Source organism: Erpetoichthys calabaricus, chromosome 7, assembly GCF_900747795.2.
Source record: "Erpetoichthys calabaricus chromosome 7, fErpCal1.3, whole genome shotgun sequence".
NCBI classification, from domain to species: Eukaryota; Metazoa; Chordata; class Cladistia; order Polypteriformes; family Polypteridae; genus Erpetoichthys; species Erpetoichthys calabaricus.
The window spans coordinates 137,633,236-137,650,587 of record NC_041400.2 but is presented as its reverse complement, the minus strand read 5'-3'; the positions used below and the strand labels follow the sequence as shown (position 1 = coordinate 137,650,587).

The 17,352-nt window shown below is 35.4% G+C and overlaps 1 protein-coding gene across 2 annotated transcripts in view; it reads left to right on the top strand.

The window, feature by feature from the left end:
- Nucleotides 1-17,040, top strand: part of ercc8 (excision repair cross-complementation group 8) — a 63,373-nt gene extending 46,333 nt beyond the window's left edge. For both annotated transcript variants that reach the window (XM_028805443.2, XM_028805444.2), the window contains 8 exons: nucleotides 5,062-5,143; nucleotides 6,021-6,089; nucleotides 6,339-6,405; nucleotides 7,100-7,203; nucleotides 8,190-8,314; nucleotides 11,338-11,535; nucleotides 15,030-15,125; nucleotides 16,524-17,040. In XM_028805443.2, the coding sequence (XP_028661276.1) occupies nucleotides 5,062-5,143; nucleotides 6,021-6,089; nucleotides 6,339-6,405; nucleotides 7,100-7,203; nucleotides 8,190-8,314; nucleotides 11,338-11,535; nucleotides 15,030-15,125; nucleotides 16,524-16,583 (801 nt within the window). In that variant the 3' untranslated portion in view covers nucleotides 16,584-17,040. The remainder of the gene's footprint in view (nucleotides 1-5,061; nucleotides 5,144-6,020; nucleotides 6,090-6,338; nucleotides 6,406-7,099; nucleotides 7,204-8,189; nucleotides 8,315-11,337; nucleotides 11,536-15,029; nucleotides 15,126-16,523) is intronic.
- Nucleotides 17,041-17,352: the final 312 nt, after the last annotated feature.

The following is a 17,352-nucleotide window of genomic DNA, read 5'->3' as shown; positions in this document are numbered from 1 at the left end:
GTAATAAAATTTGCACCATTCATATAGAAAATGCTAGGATGGCACCAAAAAATGCAAGTACTAAATACAAGATATATCACAAATTCAAATATTTTATTGTTTAACTGTACTAGATACTGGTGTTTTGAAAAACAGAACATTAATGTTGCCCTTTGCAGTAATGATATTAGTAATGAGTGAATGTGTAAAATAAATAAAACTGCTACCTATAGGAAATAAGAAATAATAAATATAATTAAGCATTTTAGGGGGAGAGAGTTCCAGAACGCCTCTTCCTTGTATGGTCTGGGGGAACAAGCATGAACAGAGCATTACCTCCCCCGGAACGCTAGATGGCAGCCAGACTCCTGCAGGGCTTCATGGGAGATGGCGTTGGATACAACCCTTTTGGGATCAAGAGGCACCACCAGGGGGTGCTGCAGCTGTTCCCAGAAGTGCAGCCAGAAGTGGGGCAACGAGCTCCTGGAGCACTTCTGTATGAACAATATAAGGGACCAGCAGAGACTACTCAGTGAGCCAGAGGTGGGTGGAAGGTGGACGAAGCTTGCCGAGGAGAGAAAGAGAAGGAAAGAGGAATATTATGCTTGAGACTGTGTCTTGTACTTGTGGGAATGGGAAAGGTGTTGCCCACGAGTGAAGAAAAAAAGAAATGAAATTTGTGTGCTTTCTAAGTGTGCCTCCTGCGCCTGTCTGTGTCGGGTTTAGTGGCTACTACGCCCTCTATCTTTGTCACAGGTGATATGACAGAATTGTTTAAAATTAAAAAGGGAGTAAGCTGGGTAGATATCAGTTACTGAAGTAAAATGCATTCTTTAGCAACAACACTAGAAAGAAGATGAAATTTTTAAATGTTAAAGTTTCATTTTTAGCAATTTGAATTCACTTTATTTTTCTTGTTTAGTTCAGCCAGCATTATTATCATTTTCCTCTCCACCACTTAATACAAGATGTTTGACAAGGAAAAACTGTTACTGTAACACACCTGCAAAATTGATTTTTGATCTTACTGATTAAATTGCATTTTTAAAAATTGTGATATGCACCAGTAAAATGTACTCCTTTGTATTAATTGTACAATAAAGAAATCTGGTCTAAAAAAATAGGCAGACCTTAAGAGCAAGCAGACAGTTGGCATCAGTGCAAATTATAAAGGATGTTTTGTAGCTTCTGCATTATTATTCTGTTATATTGAGTTTCATATAACCTTGGGTATTGAGACATCACTTGATGAATGGCAGAAGTGCTTAAAATGTTGGTTTATTTGTAAATTGAACAGTTCCACTGTTTCCCTATGAATTTTACATCTGTTTAATGGTTTCTACAAAAATTGGCAGATAACATTTTCAGGACACTGTTAGCAGCTAAATATTTTTCCAATACAACTGTCTTATTATGTTGTTTTATATTATTTTCACATATGAGGTTTTGTCTTAACGTCTGATGACCTCCACATGTTCTTCCAAATTGCAGGATGCAGAGCACTGAGCTTGTCAGAGGCTCTATTTATGTGAAAAGTTCTTGTTTCATTATTTCTTCAGATGCAGGTTTGTAGTTAGTTTCGCTTTCATGGGAGCTGACCTGTTAAAAAATCATAAGCTACAATACAGTAATACAGGGCGGAGTGGTGGCTCTGAGGCTAAGGATCTGCGCTGGTATCCCGAAGGTTGCCGGTTTGAATCCCCGTCACTGCCAAAAAGAGATCCTACTCTGCTGGGCCCTTGAGCAAGACCCTTAACCTGTAATTGCTCCAGGGGCGCTGTACAATGGCTGACCCTGCGCTCTGACCCCAAGGGGTATGCGAAAAAACTAACAAACACTGTTGTAAGTCGCTCTGGATAAGAGCGTCTGCTAAATGATGTAAATGTAAAATGTAGATGTAATCCCTCGCTATATCGCGCTTCGCCTTTCGCGGCTTCACTCCATCGCGGATTTTATATGTAAGCATATTTAAATATATATCGCGGATTTTTCGCTGCTTCGCGGGTTTCTGCGGACAATGGGTCTTTTCATTTCTGGTACATGCTTCCTCAGTTGGTTTGCCCAGTTGATTTCATACAAGGGACGCTATTGGCAGATGGCTGAGAAGCTACCCAGCTTACTTTTCTCTTTCTTTTGCGCTGACTTTCTCTGATCCTGACGTAGGGGGATTGAGCAGGGGGGCTGTTCGCACACCTAGACGATATGGACGCTCGTCTAAAAATGCTGAAAGATTATCTTCACGTTGTGATCTTTTGTGCAGCTGCTTCCTGAAACGACATGCTGCACGGAGCTTCGCATACTTAAAAGCTCGAACGGCACGTATTGATTTTTGATTGAAAAACAAACTCTGTCTCACTTTGTCTGCTCCTGACGGAGGGGGTGTGAGCTGCCGCCTTCAACAGCTTTGTGCCACGGTGCTTCGCATACTTAAAAGAAAAACAGCCCTATTGATCTGTTTGCTTTTCTCTCTATCTCTGTGACAGTCACTGCTCCTGACAAGCACTCCTTTGAAGAGGAAGATATGTTTGCATTCTTTTAATTGTGAGATGGAACTGTCATGTCTGTCTTGTCATGGAGAACAGTTTAAACTTTTGAAAAAGAGACAAATGTTTGTTTGCAGTGTTTGAATAAAGTTCATGTCTCTCTACAACCTCCTGTGTTTCTGCGCAAATCTGTGACCCAAGCATGACAATATAAAAATAACCATATAAACATATGGTTTCTACTTCGCGGATTTTCTTATTTCGCGGGTGGCTCTGGAACGCAACCCCCACGATGGAGGAGGGATTACTGTATAAATAATAATCCAACAATAACACAAACAACATTTGTATCATTTGCAGCTTCGCCAGGGTGGCAAAAACTGCTAGAGCTAGCCCTGGTTTTACTGGACCAGTTTGTCACAATCTATTGACCAGATGGGCTACTGTCAGTCTGTTGTCCATACCCCATCTGCCATTCTTTTACCGTAACATCCACATAAGTAAAGGAATAGAACAATATGAATAATTAAGGGACATTTTCTTTATAAACAGGAATAACAGCCTATTTTAGAGATCTGCTTTCCATTCCACGTTCTGCTAGTGTGGGTTTCTGTCTATTTCCACTGCTTACCCTTGTTAATATCTTCTGCAGTGCTTTTAACCTAAACATGTGTCCCGGCACACTATATAGTTGTAACAAATATACAGTATCTGGCTACACAACATGTAATATAAGCAAACAACTCTGTTGTTCAGCATAAACACAGAACCATTAGGGAGTGAATGCAATGAATGATAGAGAGGGTGCCTTTTTAACTGTCCAAGGTCAAGCACTTCATGAAATTAATTACTCCACAGGCAAACAAAAACAATTTCAAATAAATACAAAATGTCTTAAAATAGCCTCGTTATTTTTGATAACATGACACATCAATGAAGACGCATAGAAGAAGAAAACATGAAAGATAGTCAATAAAAAACAATTAATATAACTAATTTAAAAGCAATGTATGAAGGCAGAATGGACATTCTGAATATACTGAACATTAATATGAATATTTTATTTATATATGTATACAGTGTATATATATATAAATATATGTCTCAGCAATTTATTTATTTTTTCTTTATTATTCTTAGTCCCCCACCAAAAAATGGCTTGTGCTTTTCAACTTTTTGTATTGTGAAAAAAATATTTAATTGCTGGTGATGAATGAATGGCTTTATCTGTTCTTTGTACTTCTCAAGTATTCCTCCCTTGTGCCATCTTCAGTTTGTTCACAAGAAGAAGAAGTGCATCTCTGTCTCTGGCTCTTCTGAATTACAGATCTTTATTCTTGAAAACTAGGGTACCATGCTAAGAAGTATCTCTGTAAATGTAGATATGCTATATAAATGTGTAGTTTTTTAAGCACCAAAACAGTCCATATTACTTAAGTAGGAGGTCATATTTCATACAGATGTGTTTCTTAATAGTTTGTTTTGTTTTAAATGACAATGGTCAGTCTTGTGATAGAAAGTTTCAAGGCCAGAATCCTTTATTTCTCTGTAGCATTCTTATTTCTGTTTTCATACTAGTTGTGCGGAACTGTGCATGTCTTTACAAGCCTGATTCATTTACTCCAGTCTTAACAAACCAATTATTAGTGAAAACCAATTAACTAGATACATATGAAACACCAGAAGATACCTTCATTATAAGAGAAATATAGATGTTTCAGATTATCTGGACTGTACATCTCTGACGTCCTGCATTAGACCCATAGTATTAAGACCATACTCCATGGCGTTAGTGTGTTTTCTCTTTCTGAATAAGTATAAGGCAAGAAGTTCTTTTTGATATTTTTATAATCGTTTACATGACATTGCCCAGGGGAAAACACACATAAGAATTCCAATGTATAGTATAGTATAGTAATGGTTTTATCAAAGTCAATAAAATTTTGAATTTCAACTGAACATTATTTATGCCTGCTAGCATACTGATTCAGAGAAGAATCTTAAAGCTGTGTAAGTGACAGCCGTGCCTGGGCCAATAAAATATCAAAGTGTCTGGTAACGATGTAACCAAAAACATCTGAATCCTTCTATAGGACCAGGCAGCAGTCTGTACATACCTTCAGCACCGACCAAGAAGGAAGAATTAACTTGAGGCACAGTGCCAGACTTAAACTCTGTAACTTACCCTTCTTTGTACACCTCCATATTAGCTTCTTGGCCTGCTAAGTTTCATAGGGTTGCCACAGTGTAATCTGTGCGGTATGAACAGTGATGGAATTAATTTATGCTTTACTGTGGTAAAAAAAAAAAATTAATGTAAAATTCTGTTTGCCAACATAATTTAAAATGGAAAAGTGTGAAAACCATTCTGTCTCTGCAGTTACTTTATTTTAGGTAGGAAATAGATAACTGCCTACTCAAATCATATTTTAAGTTATTAAAAAGTAGTAACTATTAGAGTGGCAGTGGTATCCATTCACTGGCAGTTTCCAAATATGCATGCTCTTACTCCTATAGACATTCAAATGATATATTCTTGCAGTTAGTATTTTATAAAATCTTTGGAGTTAAAGTAACAATAAATATTTTTTCTTTCTAGCCAGCAGAAATTTTCAATTTTGAAGGAACAGTATATTGCCATCACATGTCTCCCATTGCAACTAAGCACAGTTTAATAGCAGGTTTGTACAGTACAATGTTTGGAAAAGCGGCTAGCTGTGGGGCATCATCTCTTTGAATGCTCTATAGTTTGTATTTTACAATCTCACTTTTATTAATATGGGTTATGACAATTTTATGCTGTACTGTGCTTGTTCTGATTCTTGCTAAGTAACCGAAAACTATATAATCAGACACAGGGTATACTGCTTGCACAGAAACTATTTAGGGAGAAATTAGCATGTCTTTGCACCCAACTGGATCTTGTAGTGATATTTGTCAATGTTCTTTTGTTTAGTTCCATTTTAGTATTGTTATTGTTTTTTAAATGTATAGCTTCGTATTACAAATTAAATAAAACATTGCAATTTTTTTATATTAACTAAATTATCCTTATCACTTTTTATACACAAGTGTACTTTTCCACTTAATATAAGTAAGTAATACAGTGTAGTGATTTTTAAGCTAAATGGTTAAGTTAGTATGCTTATCACACTATATTAAACAAAACCAGGCTGATTTGTAATAAAGCAAGGACGTGCACCAGGTATTATTATTATTATTATCAAAACACATCTATTTCCTAGATATCCTAGTATTTTTATCATTGTCAATGCCTCCTTATCTCCCTCACATTTTGTAATGCAGAAAATATACAAAAGATTGACATTTTATCACAAGCAGTAAATAAGAATACAGCAAATATTTATATTTTAAGAAAATGATTCAGATGGACAAGAATAAATACAGTTTTCTAACAGGGATATTTTTTAAACCATGGGCAGTAAACATAATTGTTTTTTTTTTCTTTTCTCCTTTACAAATGTGTTGTTGTGTCTTAAGATAAAGCCATGGACTACTGAATAAGCTCTTTGTTTTTCTTTTTCTTCTCTACCCTAGTTGGTACCAAAGACCCTAAAGTACAGCTTTGTGATTTGAAATCTGGTTCCCGTTCCCACATTCTTCAGGGTCAGTGTAATATGCTTTTGGTTTAAATTCATAATTTCTTTACCACCATAGTAAAACAAGAAAAATGATTCTAATGTTACACACCGGATCCTGGTGTATGGGGAAAATTAGTATGAAACAGAAACAATTTAAATACAGTTCTCTAAGTAAAATACAACTGCAATTTATATAGCTGAGCAATAATAGTACTGGTGTGTTAGATTAGTGTATATTTAGTAAAAAAAAAAAAAAATTGTGTGTGTTCTGCAGGGCATCGGGGAGAGATTTTATCAGTGAAATGGTCACCTAGATATGAGCACATACTTGCAACAGCAAGGTAAAAATTTCCATTTCACTTTTTATGAAATGTTTAAGGGTTATATTCTATGTTCGTTTAAAAATGTGCAGTTTCAAATGATGAAACATTGCTTTCATGTCTACTTTTTGTAAATAATCTTTATTTTTCAAAACATATCATTAAACTTCGTGTGTTAGGCTTTAAATTTAATGCCTAAACTAATGCATGTTCACAATGCTTTTATGACTTTTTGGTACATATACTTAGTTACTGTGTAATATCTAGAACAGATTGGTATTGCATTTCATTACTGCTGTTTTACAGCACTAGTAGATTGGGTTCAAATCCTGGCTCATAATTTGCCTCTTTGGAGATTGTGTTTTTCCATTACCCATATGGGTTTTCTCCAAGTATCCTTGGATCCTGTGGATGTGCAGTTAGGATAATCGATGATTATATTCTAATTTGGCCCAAGCGTGAATAACTTATGGGTGTTTGTGTGCCCTTTGATAGATTGGCATGATATTCAAAGTTGGTTCCATGTATTTAACTGACATACTGTAGACCTAAGCTTCTCACAAGCCTTGTAGCTAGATTAAACTAGCTGAGTAAATGGATAGCTGCAAAAGACTGATTTATTCACTTATATAGTGAAAGTTACCCTCACTCTTAAAGTGATTACTTTTTTGTGAAATTAAAATATATATTAAATGTTCATTTACTTTGCTTTTAGTACTGACAGCAAAGTACGGCTGTGGGATGTGAGAAGGGCAACAGGAAGTTTATTCACACTTGACCAGCACAATGGAATGAAATCCAAAGCTGCTTCTGAGGCAGGTAATTTGCAGACTCACTAGCAAAGAGGAAAAAAGATTACACATTTCTTTCATGCAGCATTTAAACCTTGTAGCAAATACATTTTTCCTAGTAAACATTTTTAGAAGGAAATGGCAGGTTATTCTTTGGTTATTCTTAAGCTTCAATGTCAACTATTCTTTTCTTGCCTGTGAGTCGGTTTACGACCCTGAGCAAGCCACTTAAGCAGCCTTTTTTCTAAAGGCTTTCAAAAAGTATGAGGAAATGTGTTACAGTTTAATAACAATAAAATGCCCTGGGAATGTGAAAAGAAAAAAAAATAGGAAACCTATGCAGGTTGTCTGTGTCTTAGAACTCTTATCTGTGTATTTTAATGTATTTAATTTTGTGAATATTTTATACTTTTTTAAACATTTTAATTGTGAAAACAATATGCAGGTTATAAATTTGTCACATAAAGTACAATTTAACTGCATCTTAATCAATATGTAATTTTGAAGATTTAAAATTTCAGGCAACTTTCTAAGGAGTTCTCCTATTCGTCTTATGTTTGGTTATTATGGTAAAATAGATTGTTGTACTTGTTACATAGAATTTAAGTTAGTGCAACAGGTAATGTAAAGTTTCTTAATGTACAGGTAAAACCTGAGTTGCTTTTTTCTTGTTTTATTTTTATCTCAATGAAAGGCAAGACCAGAAAATATGCAGCCTGAATCCAGCATCATTATAAAAAGTCCCAAACATTGTATATGTGCTGTCATACAAGGGCAATCTCAGGATTGAACAGGTTTCTAACTAAAAGGAACATTCTCAGTAACCCGTCATGCCTTTGTCTGGAGCATTCTCTGGAATGGTCCTTGGGATATAGTTAATAGTTCAGGGTTCCAGTTGACCTTTATGAAAGTTCTTTATTTCTGAAGTGTAATCAATGACCTACCACCATCATATTTTATGAGTGGAAAGAAAAAAACAAAACAACCCTTTCTTATGTATTTTTTTTATAACAGCTGATTCTGCTCATAATGGCCGTGTGAATGGATTATGCTTTACTGGTGATGGACTACATCTTCTAACCATTGGCACAGATAATCGCATGAGACTTTGGAATAGTGCAAATGGGGAAAACACACTGGTATGAATTCTTATACACTGTACTGTGTTTTTGAGTGTAAGTGCTTACTGCAGTAAATGGGGAAAAAAGTACCAATTAATTAGAACCAGTTATATGCTGTTAGAATTGCAGAACCTAACCTAGAAATAAATATTGTGGACATCCAGGAAAATTCAGTAGATAGGGCTGTACAGATGAAATACAATAAGCTGTGTAGTTAACAGTGACATTAGGGCACTGTTTTTTATTAATTTTTTTTTATTTGATTTGAAAAAAAGAGGATGAGGAGAGCACAGTAAATCTTTTGATATATAAACATAAGGTCACTATTGACTATGCAGCTCACAGTATTTGGCCTGTTCCTGTTTGTATACTCATTCTGTTTTTGGAAGACTTGCCATTAGTCTGTATTACTATACATGTCTTTTTTTCATAAGTTTGAAAAACATTCTGAAACCTTGAGGGAATTATTCAAATTACATGCAAAAATACTTTAAAAGAACCAAAATTGTAATATGTCAGTGAAGTATTAAAACAATCAACAACATTACCTTCATAGTATGATTTATGTATATGAAACGTTTTTACATATCACAACTAATTTCTAGACATATTAATAAGTCATAAATCATTTCCTGCTCTGGACTGATGACAGCATGTGCCTATCCCAGCTACATTGGGTGCAAGGTGATAACAGGGTATACATTTACAATCACTCAGAAGGAGTTAATTTAAAATTTTCAATTACATTAAAATAGGCCTGTTTTGAGGCATAACCCATACTTGCATGGAGAAGAATGCAAATTTAACATAGACTGTAACTGGCCCTAGAATTTGATCATTATGTTAAAATAAATAGTCTCCAGTCCAACCTGCTTTCAGGTTTTTTAGTTTATTTTATTACTACAGCAAAAATGGTATGACTTGAAATATACCACAAGTTCAATTTCTGGGGAACAGAACAAGTACAGTACACTAAGTAACAGAATTTTATAGTGTTCAATTAAATTAACATTTTATTTGCCATTTGTCGAGACAAAGGCCTGTATAGCAAAGATATTACAGTAAACATGGAACATGTTATAATTTGATTAGATAAACTTTATTAATCCCACAGGAAAATTCAGAAGTATTAAGTAGTATTTGAAAAACAGAAATGTATGCAAAATGTTGCATCAGATTTTATTTCTGAAATGTCTTTTGAAAAGACGGGTACTTCTACAATCAAACACAAAATAGGGATACATTTAGTATTTCATTTTTTATATTTTTAAGAGAGGAAGTAAAGTTACAAGTAATTTGCAATGCATAAATGACATATATTCATTATTTATTCATACATACATAATTATTGCACATCATTTTGAGCTGGGTTTTATAGTAAAGACAACTTTTAGTTATTAAATTGTGATTTTTATAGGTGGATTTTATTTAAATTGATTTGCTTTTAAATGGTCTTACATAAGTGATAAAAGTTATATTATTTGTTTGGCTCCCAACTTTATAACACATGTAAGAAAAAAGTTATGGCTTTGTTGGCTGTTATAGTCTCATTCATTCCACTGCTAGGTTTGCCATTGTTGTGATAGTGGATTTGAATTTGACACTTGTTATTCATCAATATTTATTACTATTCTTCATATAAATAAACCAGGAAAACCAAATATTGGGATCTGAAATGCTTCAATTTATTTATAGTCATAGAAAATATAATTTTAACATCTTGGCTAAAAAATACATCCCATTGAAAAATATCTTTTTTCAAAAAATGTTTTATTCTTTCCATTAAATATTTTTTTAACATAAGTGTGGACAACTACATTTTTTTGTTCTAGAAATCTATTTTCTTCTGTTTTTGGCACAATAAATCCTAATGTATTTCCTTATTATGTAGGTTTATTAGCCATTCTCTTATTATGTCTTTGTATCTGGAATCCAATCTAGCTAAGCAAACACACTGTATGGCTGCAAAAGCAATTTTTGGGTTTAACATCTTTCTTTAGTTTTCAAGTGTTTCCTTTTTTACTAACATTTTTGTTATGTTGAGCCTTGTTCAATCCAAAACATATTATTAACACCAAAAATTTATTTTCAATTAATTTCTTCTTTTCAATTACAACATAAAGTTACTTTACAGTACAATCGTTTAGATCACTTTTTTATTTTTAATATCAGAAAAACTGACCAGGCCAAGGGGACACCCACGTAACACCTGGCTGCGGCAGGTAGATGGTAATTTCCAGATGGTGGGACTGGACCACGTGTCATCCTTTTTGGGTTGCCAACTGGGATCCCAAGCTGTTTAGTTGTGTGGTGGGTGCGGCAATGCACTGTACTGGTGCATGCTGCCCAACCTGACCTGACCTGACCTGACCTGGTTTCCTTTCTTTGTATAAACAAAGTCCAGAGGAGTTATTCCAATCACAAAATAATATTCATTCTTAAACATCAGGATAGGGTCCCTAATAAAGGTAACATTTGTGGCAGAAGTGAGCTGCCAGCTATCATGTCTTGCTTCCTATAGGATTCTGGAATTGTGACCAGAGGTGTCATGTCTTTTTACTGAGGTTTTAAAGGATGTGTTTTACTCCTTTCCATCTGTGGACCTTTTTCAATGGGGATTCCTTGGCAGACTCCTGTTCCCCAGTTTAAATGAATGTAGAGCATACTTTGAGATATTCATTCTTTGCCGATATCTTACGTTTTTTCTTGTGCTCCCATTACAGGCTTCACACAAAAGTAGAGTGAAGTGTCGTAATTTACAATCTTTCTAAAAGGAATAAAATGTACTGTTTCTAAAAATAAAGTAAAAAATGGCTTACTGAGTAGTCAGTCATTTTATTAAAATAAAGATATTGGTTTCATTGGAGGTTGTGAGATTTGATCCATAGTTCAGCAGAACAAATTGACATTCAGCATATTGTTTTGTGTAGTTTTGGATGGGGCTGCTTTATGAATTTAGATTATTTTGCATGTATATTTTTGTGTTTGTTGTGGATTGCAAAAATGTAAGACAGAAAATGATTTATGCTCACTTTTTACAGGTGAACTATGGAAAGGTGTATAATGAAAGCCGTAAAGGATTAAAATTTACTGTGTCCAAAGGTTGCAGTCCAGAATTTGTATTTGTACCTTCAGGCAGTGAAATAGCAGTATATGCCCTTTTTACGGGAAAACTGATTACCATGCTGAGAGGCCATTACAGTTATGTTGACTGTTGTGAATTCCATCCAGACTTCCAGGTAAGTTAGTTTCATTTAATCTTACAAATGTAATATTACTATGAAACATGTTAATGAAAGGTATGAGTTAACAAAAATGCAGTGTAAAAAAATGAACAGATTTTTTTTAAATCTGCAAGAATTTACATTTTTTCCTAAGGGGATTTTATTTTGTATTTTTTAGATGTGATACAAAGTTATGTGCACTGGTTGTGTGTCCTTTTACATTTTCCAAGTTTTTGCATTATTTGAGATTTTACCAGGGTTAGGGTTAACCCTTTATTCAAATTCTAATAATGGAGAAGTAGCCCTAAATTGAAAAAAATATATGCACTATGGAAACAAAGAGCCACAGTCTAATATAGCAAAGTCATAGGGTATGATTCTACTATCCAGATGTTCAATCATACCTGCTGTGTGATGGGAGGTGTACATTTTGATCACAATAAAAGGATAAGAAAAACAATTGACAGTTACAGAGGCTATATACTGAGTGTCACCTTTTAATCAATTTCACATCATGTTATGTATATTTATTGGTATAAAGTCACATCTTGCAGATCTTATTGTTAAAGGAAACAAAAAAAACTTGATTCCTATGTCAACAAGTCATGCATTTAAAGATGAATCACTGCATGTAGATTTACAAGATACATGTAGGCTAGAACAGAAAGCTACAGTTTGAACCCAACACCCTATATTCATCTTATATCTCCTCCAGATTCTAATCTACCTGAAATATGCATAGCAAGAATAACTATACATTGTATGGTGAAAAACTTTTCATTTTTTTGTAACAGTTCCATGTTTGTTTTCCATCATATTTTTAATTTACTCTGTTCTTTGTCAGTCTTTGTTTAGTTTTCAAATTATAATTTATTTCCCAAGATATGCACATTTAGTACTAGTAACTACCGCTTGGCCAGGTATGAACAGGCAAAATGTTTTGAATGTGGTCTGCAAAGAATTGGTGGTCCTCAGCGTATATTGGATGAATGAGCAGGTGAATGAGGCAACATCAACACCGCAAAACATGAGAATATTTGTAGGTTATTCAGTGAGCAGATGGTTGATCTGAAATGACAGGCAACAGAGAATAAGGAGTGTAAAAAGATGGCAAATGTTGGGTGAGAAGTAGTGAGAGTGTCAACATGACAGAGGAAAGGATCAGGCAAAAAACATTATGTGATGAAGAGTCTTCTGCATAGCCTGGATAATGTAACAAAAAATAAAGTTATGTCTGTTTGTGTATAGTAACTTGCTATAGATTTTTTGAGCTACTGCATATCTTCAAGGTTATTTTTTTCTGAAACAGTTTACTTTGGATCTTTTGTGCATTTAACATAATTTATATTTTGTGTCACAGGAAAACCAGTTATTATCCTTAAGTCTAAGTTTTGTCTCAGGTTAGGTGTTTTTGGGCGGGTGTTCTTGATGTATTGGGAGGTAATAACAAGCAAGTAAGGGATCAGTGGACGTGGACATTGGGGCCTACTTTGACTATGCCCACATATGCCACTCAGTGCCATTACTTGGAGTGAGTGTTTCATGCAAGATGTTCAGTGTGAAAAAGAGGAATGAGCTGAAGTGGTCCTGCCAGGAGAAATATGCAAAAATGTCTCTTAAGCTCATGAGCAGCTTGTAATAAAAGGGTTCAGGAAACATTTGGGAGACCTGGGGACCCGGGTTCGCTTCCCGGGTCCTCCCTGCGTGGAGTTTGCATGATCTCCCTGTGTCTGCGTGGGTTTCCTCCGGGCGCTCCGGTTTCCTCCCACAGTCCAAAGACATGCTGGTTAGGTGGATTGGCGGTTCTAAATTGGCCCTAGTGTGTGCTTGGTGTGTGGATGGGTTTGTGTGTGTCCTGCGGTGGGTTGGCACCCTGCCCGGGATTGGTTCCTGCCTTGTGCCCTGTGTTGGCTGGGATTGGCTCCAGCAGACCCCCGTGACCCTGTGTTCGGATTCAGCGGGTTGGAAAATGGATGGATGGATGGAAACATTTGGGTGATGTCTCTGCTGTAAAACAAGGTTCTAAATCTCAAGAGTTTATAATCTTTTTTTTAAAACAATGTTGGTAAATGTGTGCAGTAGAGCTTTGAAAAGGTATGAAGTCAGTTTAGACTCGCCATTTACCCTAACATTTATTTATGAAGTGGAAAGCAAATTGTAGTACCAGGCACATAGAAAACAAGCAGACTACAAAGGGACAATGCCTGAACCAAGTATTAAGTAAAATACAGAAATGACAATCTGAAAATTACCGTATTTTTCGCACCATAAGACGCACTTTTTTTTCCCCAAAAGAAGGTTGGAAATGTCTGTGCGTCTTATGGTGCGAATATTGCATCACAGACCATGATGTGTAATACCTGACAAAAGTCGACATCCAGGGCTAGAGGGCGACAAAACTCACTGTTACGTTACAGGCATTCCCTCTGTGCTTGGAGGAATGTTAGACTCATTGACTCGGCATCTAATCCTTGCGTGTGCGTGAGTTGCGAAATCTAAACAAATATAAACAAAGGCAAGATAGCGTCTACATCTCATGAGGGAGCGAAGCGCATTATCACTGAGTTGGACTCTGGACTCGATAGATTACCAGCCGCTGGACTACTTCAGGCTGTTCTTTCCTGAAGCTGCCTTTCAGCTACTGTCAGACGAGACAAACAGGTATGCAGAGCAATTTTTTGAATCGAGGGCTGTGCTTGCACCGCATTCTCATTTTTCAAACTGGAAACCCACAACAAAACACGAGATGAAGGGCTTTGTGGCATTACAAATATAGATGGGACTAGACTGGCGATATAACTTCAGGGAGCATTGGTCCAAACGTGCTTTGTCCCCTGGTGGCTTTGGACAGGTTATGTCGCGTGATGATAGGTACGTGATGCTGCAAAGTGATTGTGAGCAACTGAGCTTAATAAATTCTGACACTAGCGATGAGGAGTTCTTGGGGTTTCCATAAAACTAGAAGAATGCTTGAACCTTAAAGTCTCTCCTTATTTGTTAATGACAGTGATGATGTTTCTTAATACCGCTGTTGAATTTACATGGTTGAAATATTATTCTGCTATATTTTATTAAACATATTAGTGCACCATTTGGTTCAGAATATTTTTTTTCTTGTTTTCCTCCTCTAAACCTAGGTGCGTCTAATGGTCAGGTGCGTCTTATGGTGCAAAAAATACGGTAGTTTTTTTGCCCACATTTCCCATGCAAATGCTTAATATAAATGCATGAAAATGATGAAATAAGTGTAAGTGAATGAATTTATATTATTAGGCTCCAAATAAAGACCAAGAATTAAATATTTTTAATATAGCGCAGGGGATAACAACTTTTAAATCGCATTGCACCTCTGCAATGTTATTTTAATCTGGATATTTAACATACTATGTTTAAAGTTCAAATCTATTACTATTTTGGATATTCAGAAATTATGGTCATACGTTGCACGCTTAGGCAGGTTTATAGCCTTTGTTTTTTTTTTAAGATTGTTTTGCTTATTTGCAATGTAGGAATTGTACAGTGGAGGGAAAGACTGCAACATCCTTGCCTGGATTCCTGCTCCACGTAGTCCAGTTCTTGATGATGCAGATGACCAAACTAAAAACGTATGTTTTATATTTATTTGAAAGAATTGTTTATTCTTTGGTACTTTGGATCAGCAGTGTGTTATGCTTAGATACAAATAAAATATCAAATTAAATTGTACCCATTACTGAACACATGTACAGTGAAACATTAGTGTATCTAAAAAGTAATAAAAATATACAACTCTAAAGGGTAAAACATTTTTCAGATCTATAGCTACATAATTAATATTATAACCTGTTCTCACTGGAAGGGTACACCTGAATGGTTTACGTACAGCTTATCAGATAAAGCTGTAAATATGTCTTTGCCTCTAAAGTATTGTAATTATAGCAAATGTAGTTTTATATTAAATTTTAGTAATTAGCTTACTTCATACACCAATTGATTTTCTGAACCAACTTAGCCCATTACAATGTTGCAGGAAACTGGACACTATTCTGACATCAGCAGGTATAAAGCAGGACTCAGTCCTGGATGAGTAATCATTTGGTCTATGTACAGTTACCAGTGAACATAACACGTGTCTTTGGGATACCCAGATAATTACAGAAAAATTATGAGGATATGAGGAATATAAGACCCGTCTGTAACCATGCGAGTTTATTTTAGTTTATCTGAAAATATTTGGAGAATTATGGAATAATTCATTTAATAACTGTTAACTACTTTTCACAACAAAATAAGCATCTAATTATAATCTTCTAATTATTCATATAGTATAGGAGTTCATTGGATGGTATTTTTAAGCAGAAAAACAGTGTAGTATAATTTTTTTTATTGAATACTTATGTTTTGCCAAACAAGACTTTAGACCAGTGAGCAAGATTCTTACCTCATTTATGTTTGTTCTGTTTACTTTAAGTTCCGTGTAACCCAGTAGAGCTCTTGTTCCTAGAAGGTAGTTTATTCATATTTCTGGACAGCTGCTGTAGTGTCTCAGGCTGGTTTCTACCCACTATATTGATGAACTGCCATCTTTGTAACCAGAAGGGGCAGCCCCCTCTGCCCTTTAAGTAGTTCTTATATGCGCCTTCATGACATATTTCCAGGCCCCTCCTGAAAAGTGAGCATAGTGGACTCTCAGGAATCCTGAGTTCCTATTCCCACTTCTGGTGGTTTCCTTATTCTTCCCACGTTTCACCCAAGAGAGCAAAACAGTCCTTTGACAATTCTTCTAAGTAACGGATGAGATAAGTAAATGAAACAATTATGCCTTTTTCCCCATCTTAATCTCAAAAGTGTCTTCCATGGGAGAATTACTGTTTATGAAGTAGTTACTCAGACTGTAATAGCTGTTTATTCATAATAAGATGCCACATTTCCTATTTTTGTTTTCTGATAGTTTTAGTGATCTATATTATTTGGTTTGAAATATTTTTTTAAACTGAATGCTTACGTGTATTTTTCTGTGACAGGGTGGAAGCCTAAATCCTGCTTTTGAAGATGCGTGGAGCAGCAGTGATGATGAGGGATGAGCATGTTCTTTATCCTTGACCACCAGTCTTGACTATTACATTAGTGAACAAAGGAAAATGTGTGATTGCTGCTAGCAGCAATTGTAGAATGGACAAATCACATTTATTAAAACATGTTTAAAATGTTTCAGTTGCAATCATGGATTAAAGTCCAAAGACGACTTTTATAAGCAACAAATGTAAATATTTTATACAGTTCTAAATGCCACAAATGAGAAATAAAAAAGTTGTTTGTTCTATTCTTTACTTTTATCCTAGTATATTTTTAAATGGCTCCATTAATTTGATGTTCACATAAAAAAGAAACTGTTTGCGTAGGTAATATATCAAGGGTTGTACTAAATGTCAACTGAAGGCCAGTTTTTATACTTCTTGCACTGGTGGAGATAATATAAGAGAAGTTTAAAGATACTGAAGTACCATACCCAAACAATTCCAATGGTTCAGAGTGTTGTGGTAAAATGGCTACTTTTAAATGCACATGATGATGTTAAAAAAAAAAAAACTGTAGACATGGACTCAACTGGATGGCTGTATTTTACTGGGTTTTTTTTTTGGTTTTTTTTTGACAAGTAAGTAAATTGCTGTCGTGAAGAGGTCTAAAATTGATATGTTGAACATTATAGTTAAAATTAAGAGGTGGCCTGCGGTGGGTTGGCACCCTGCCCGGGATTTGTTCCTGCCTTGTGCCCTGTGTTGGCTGGGATTGGCTCCAGCAGACCCCCGTGACCCTGTGTTCGGATTCAGCGGGTTGGAAAATGGATGGATG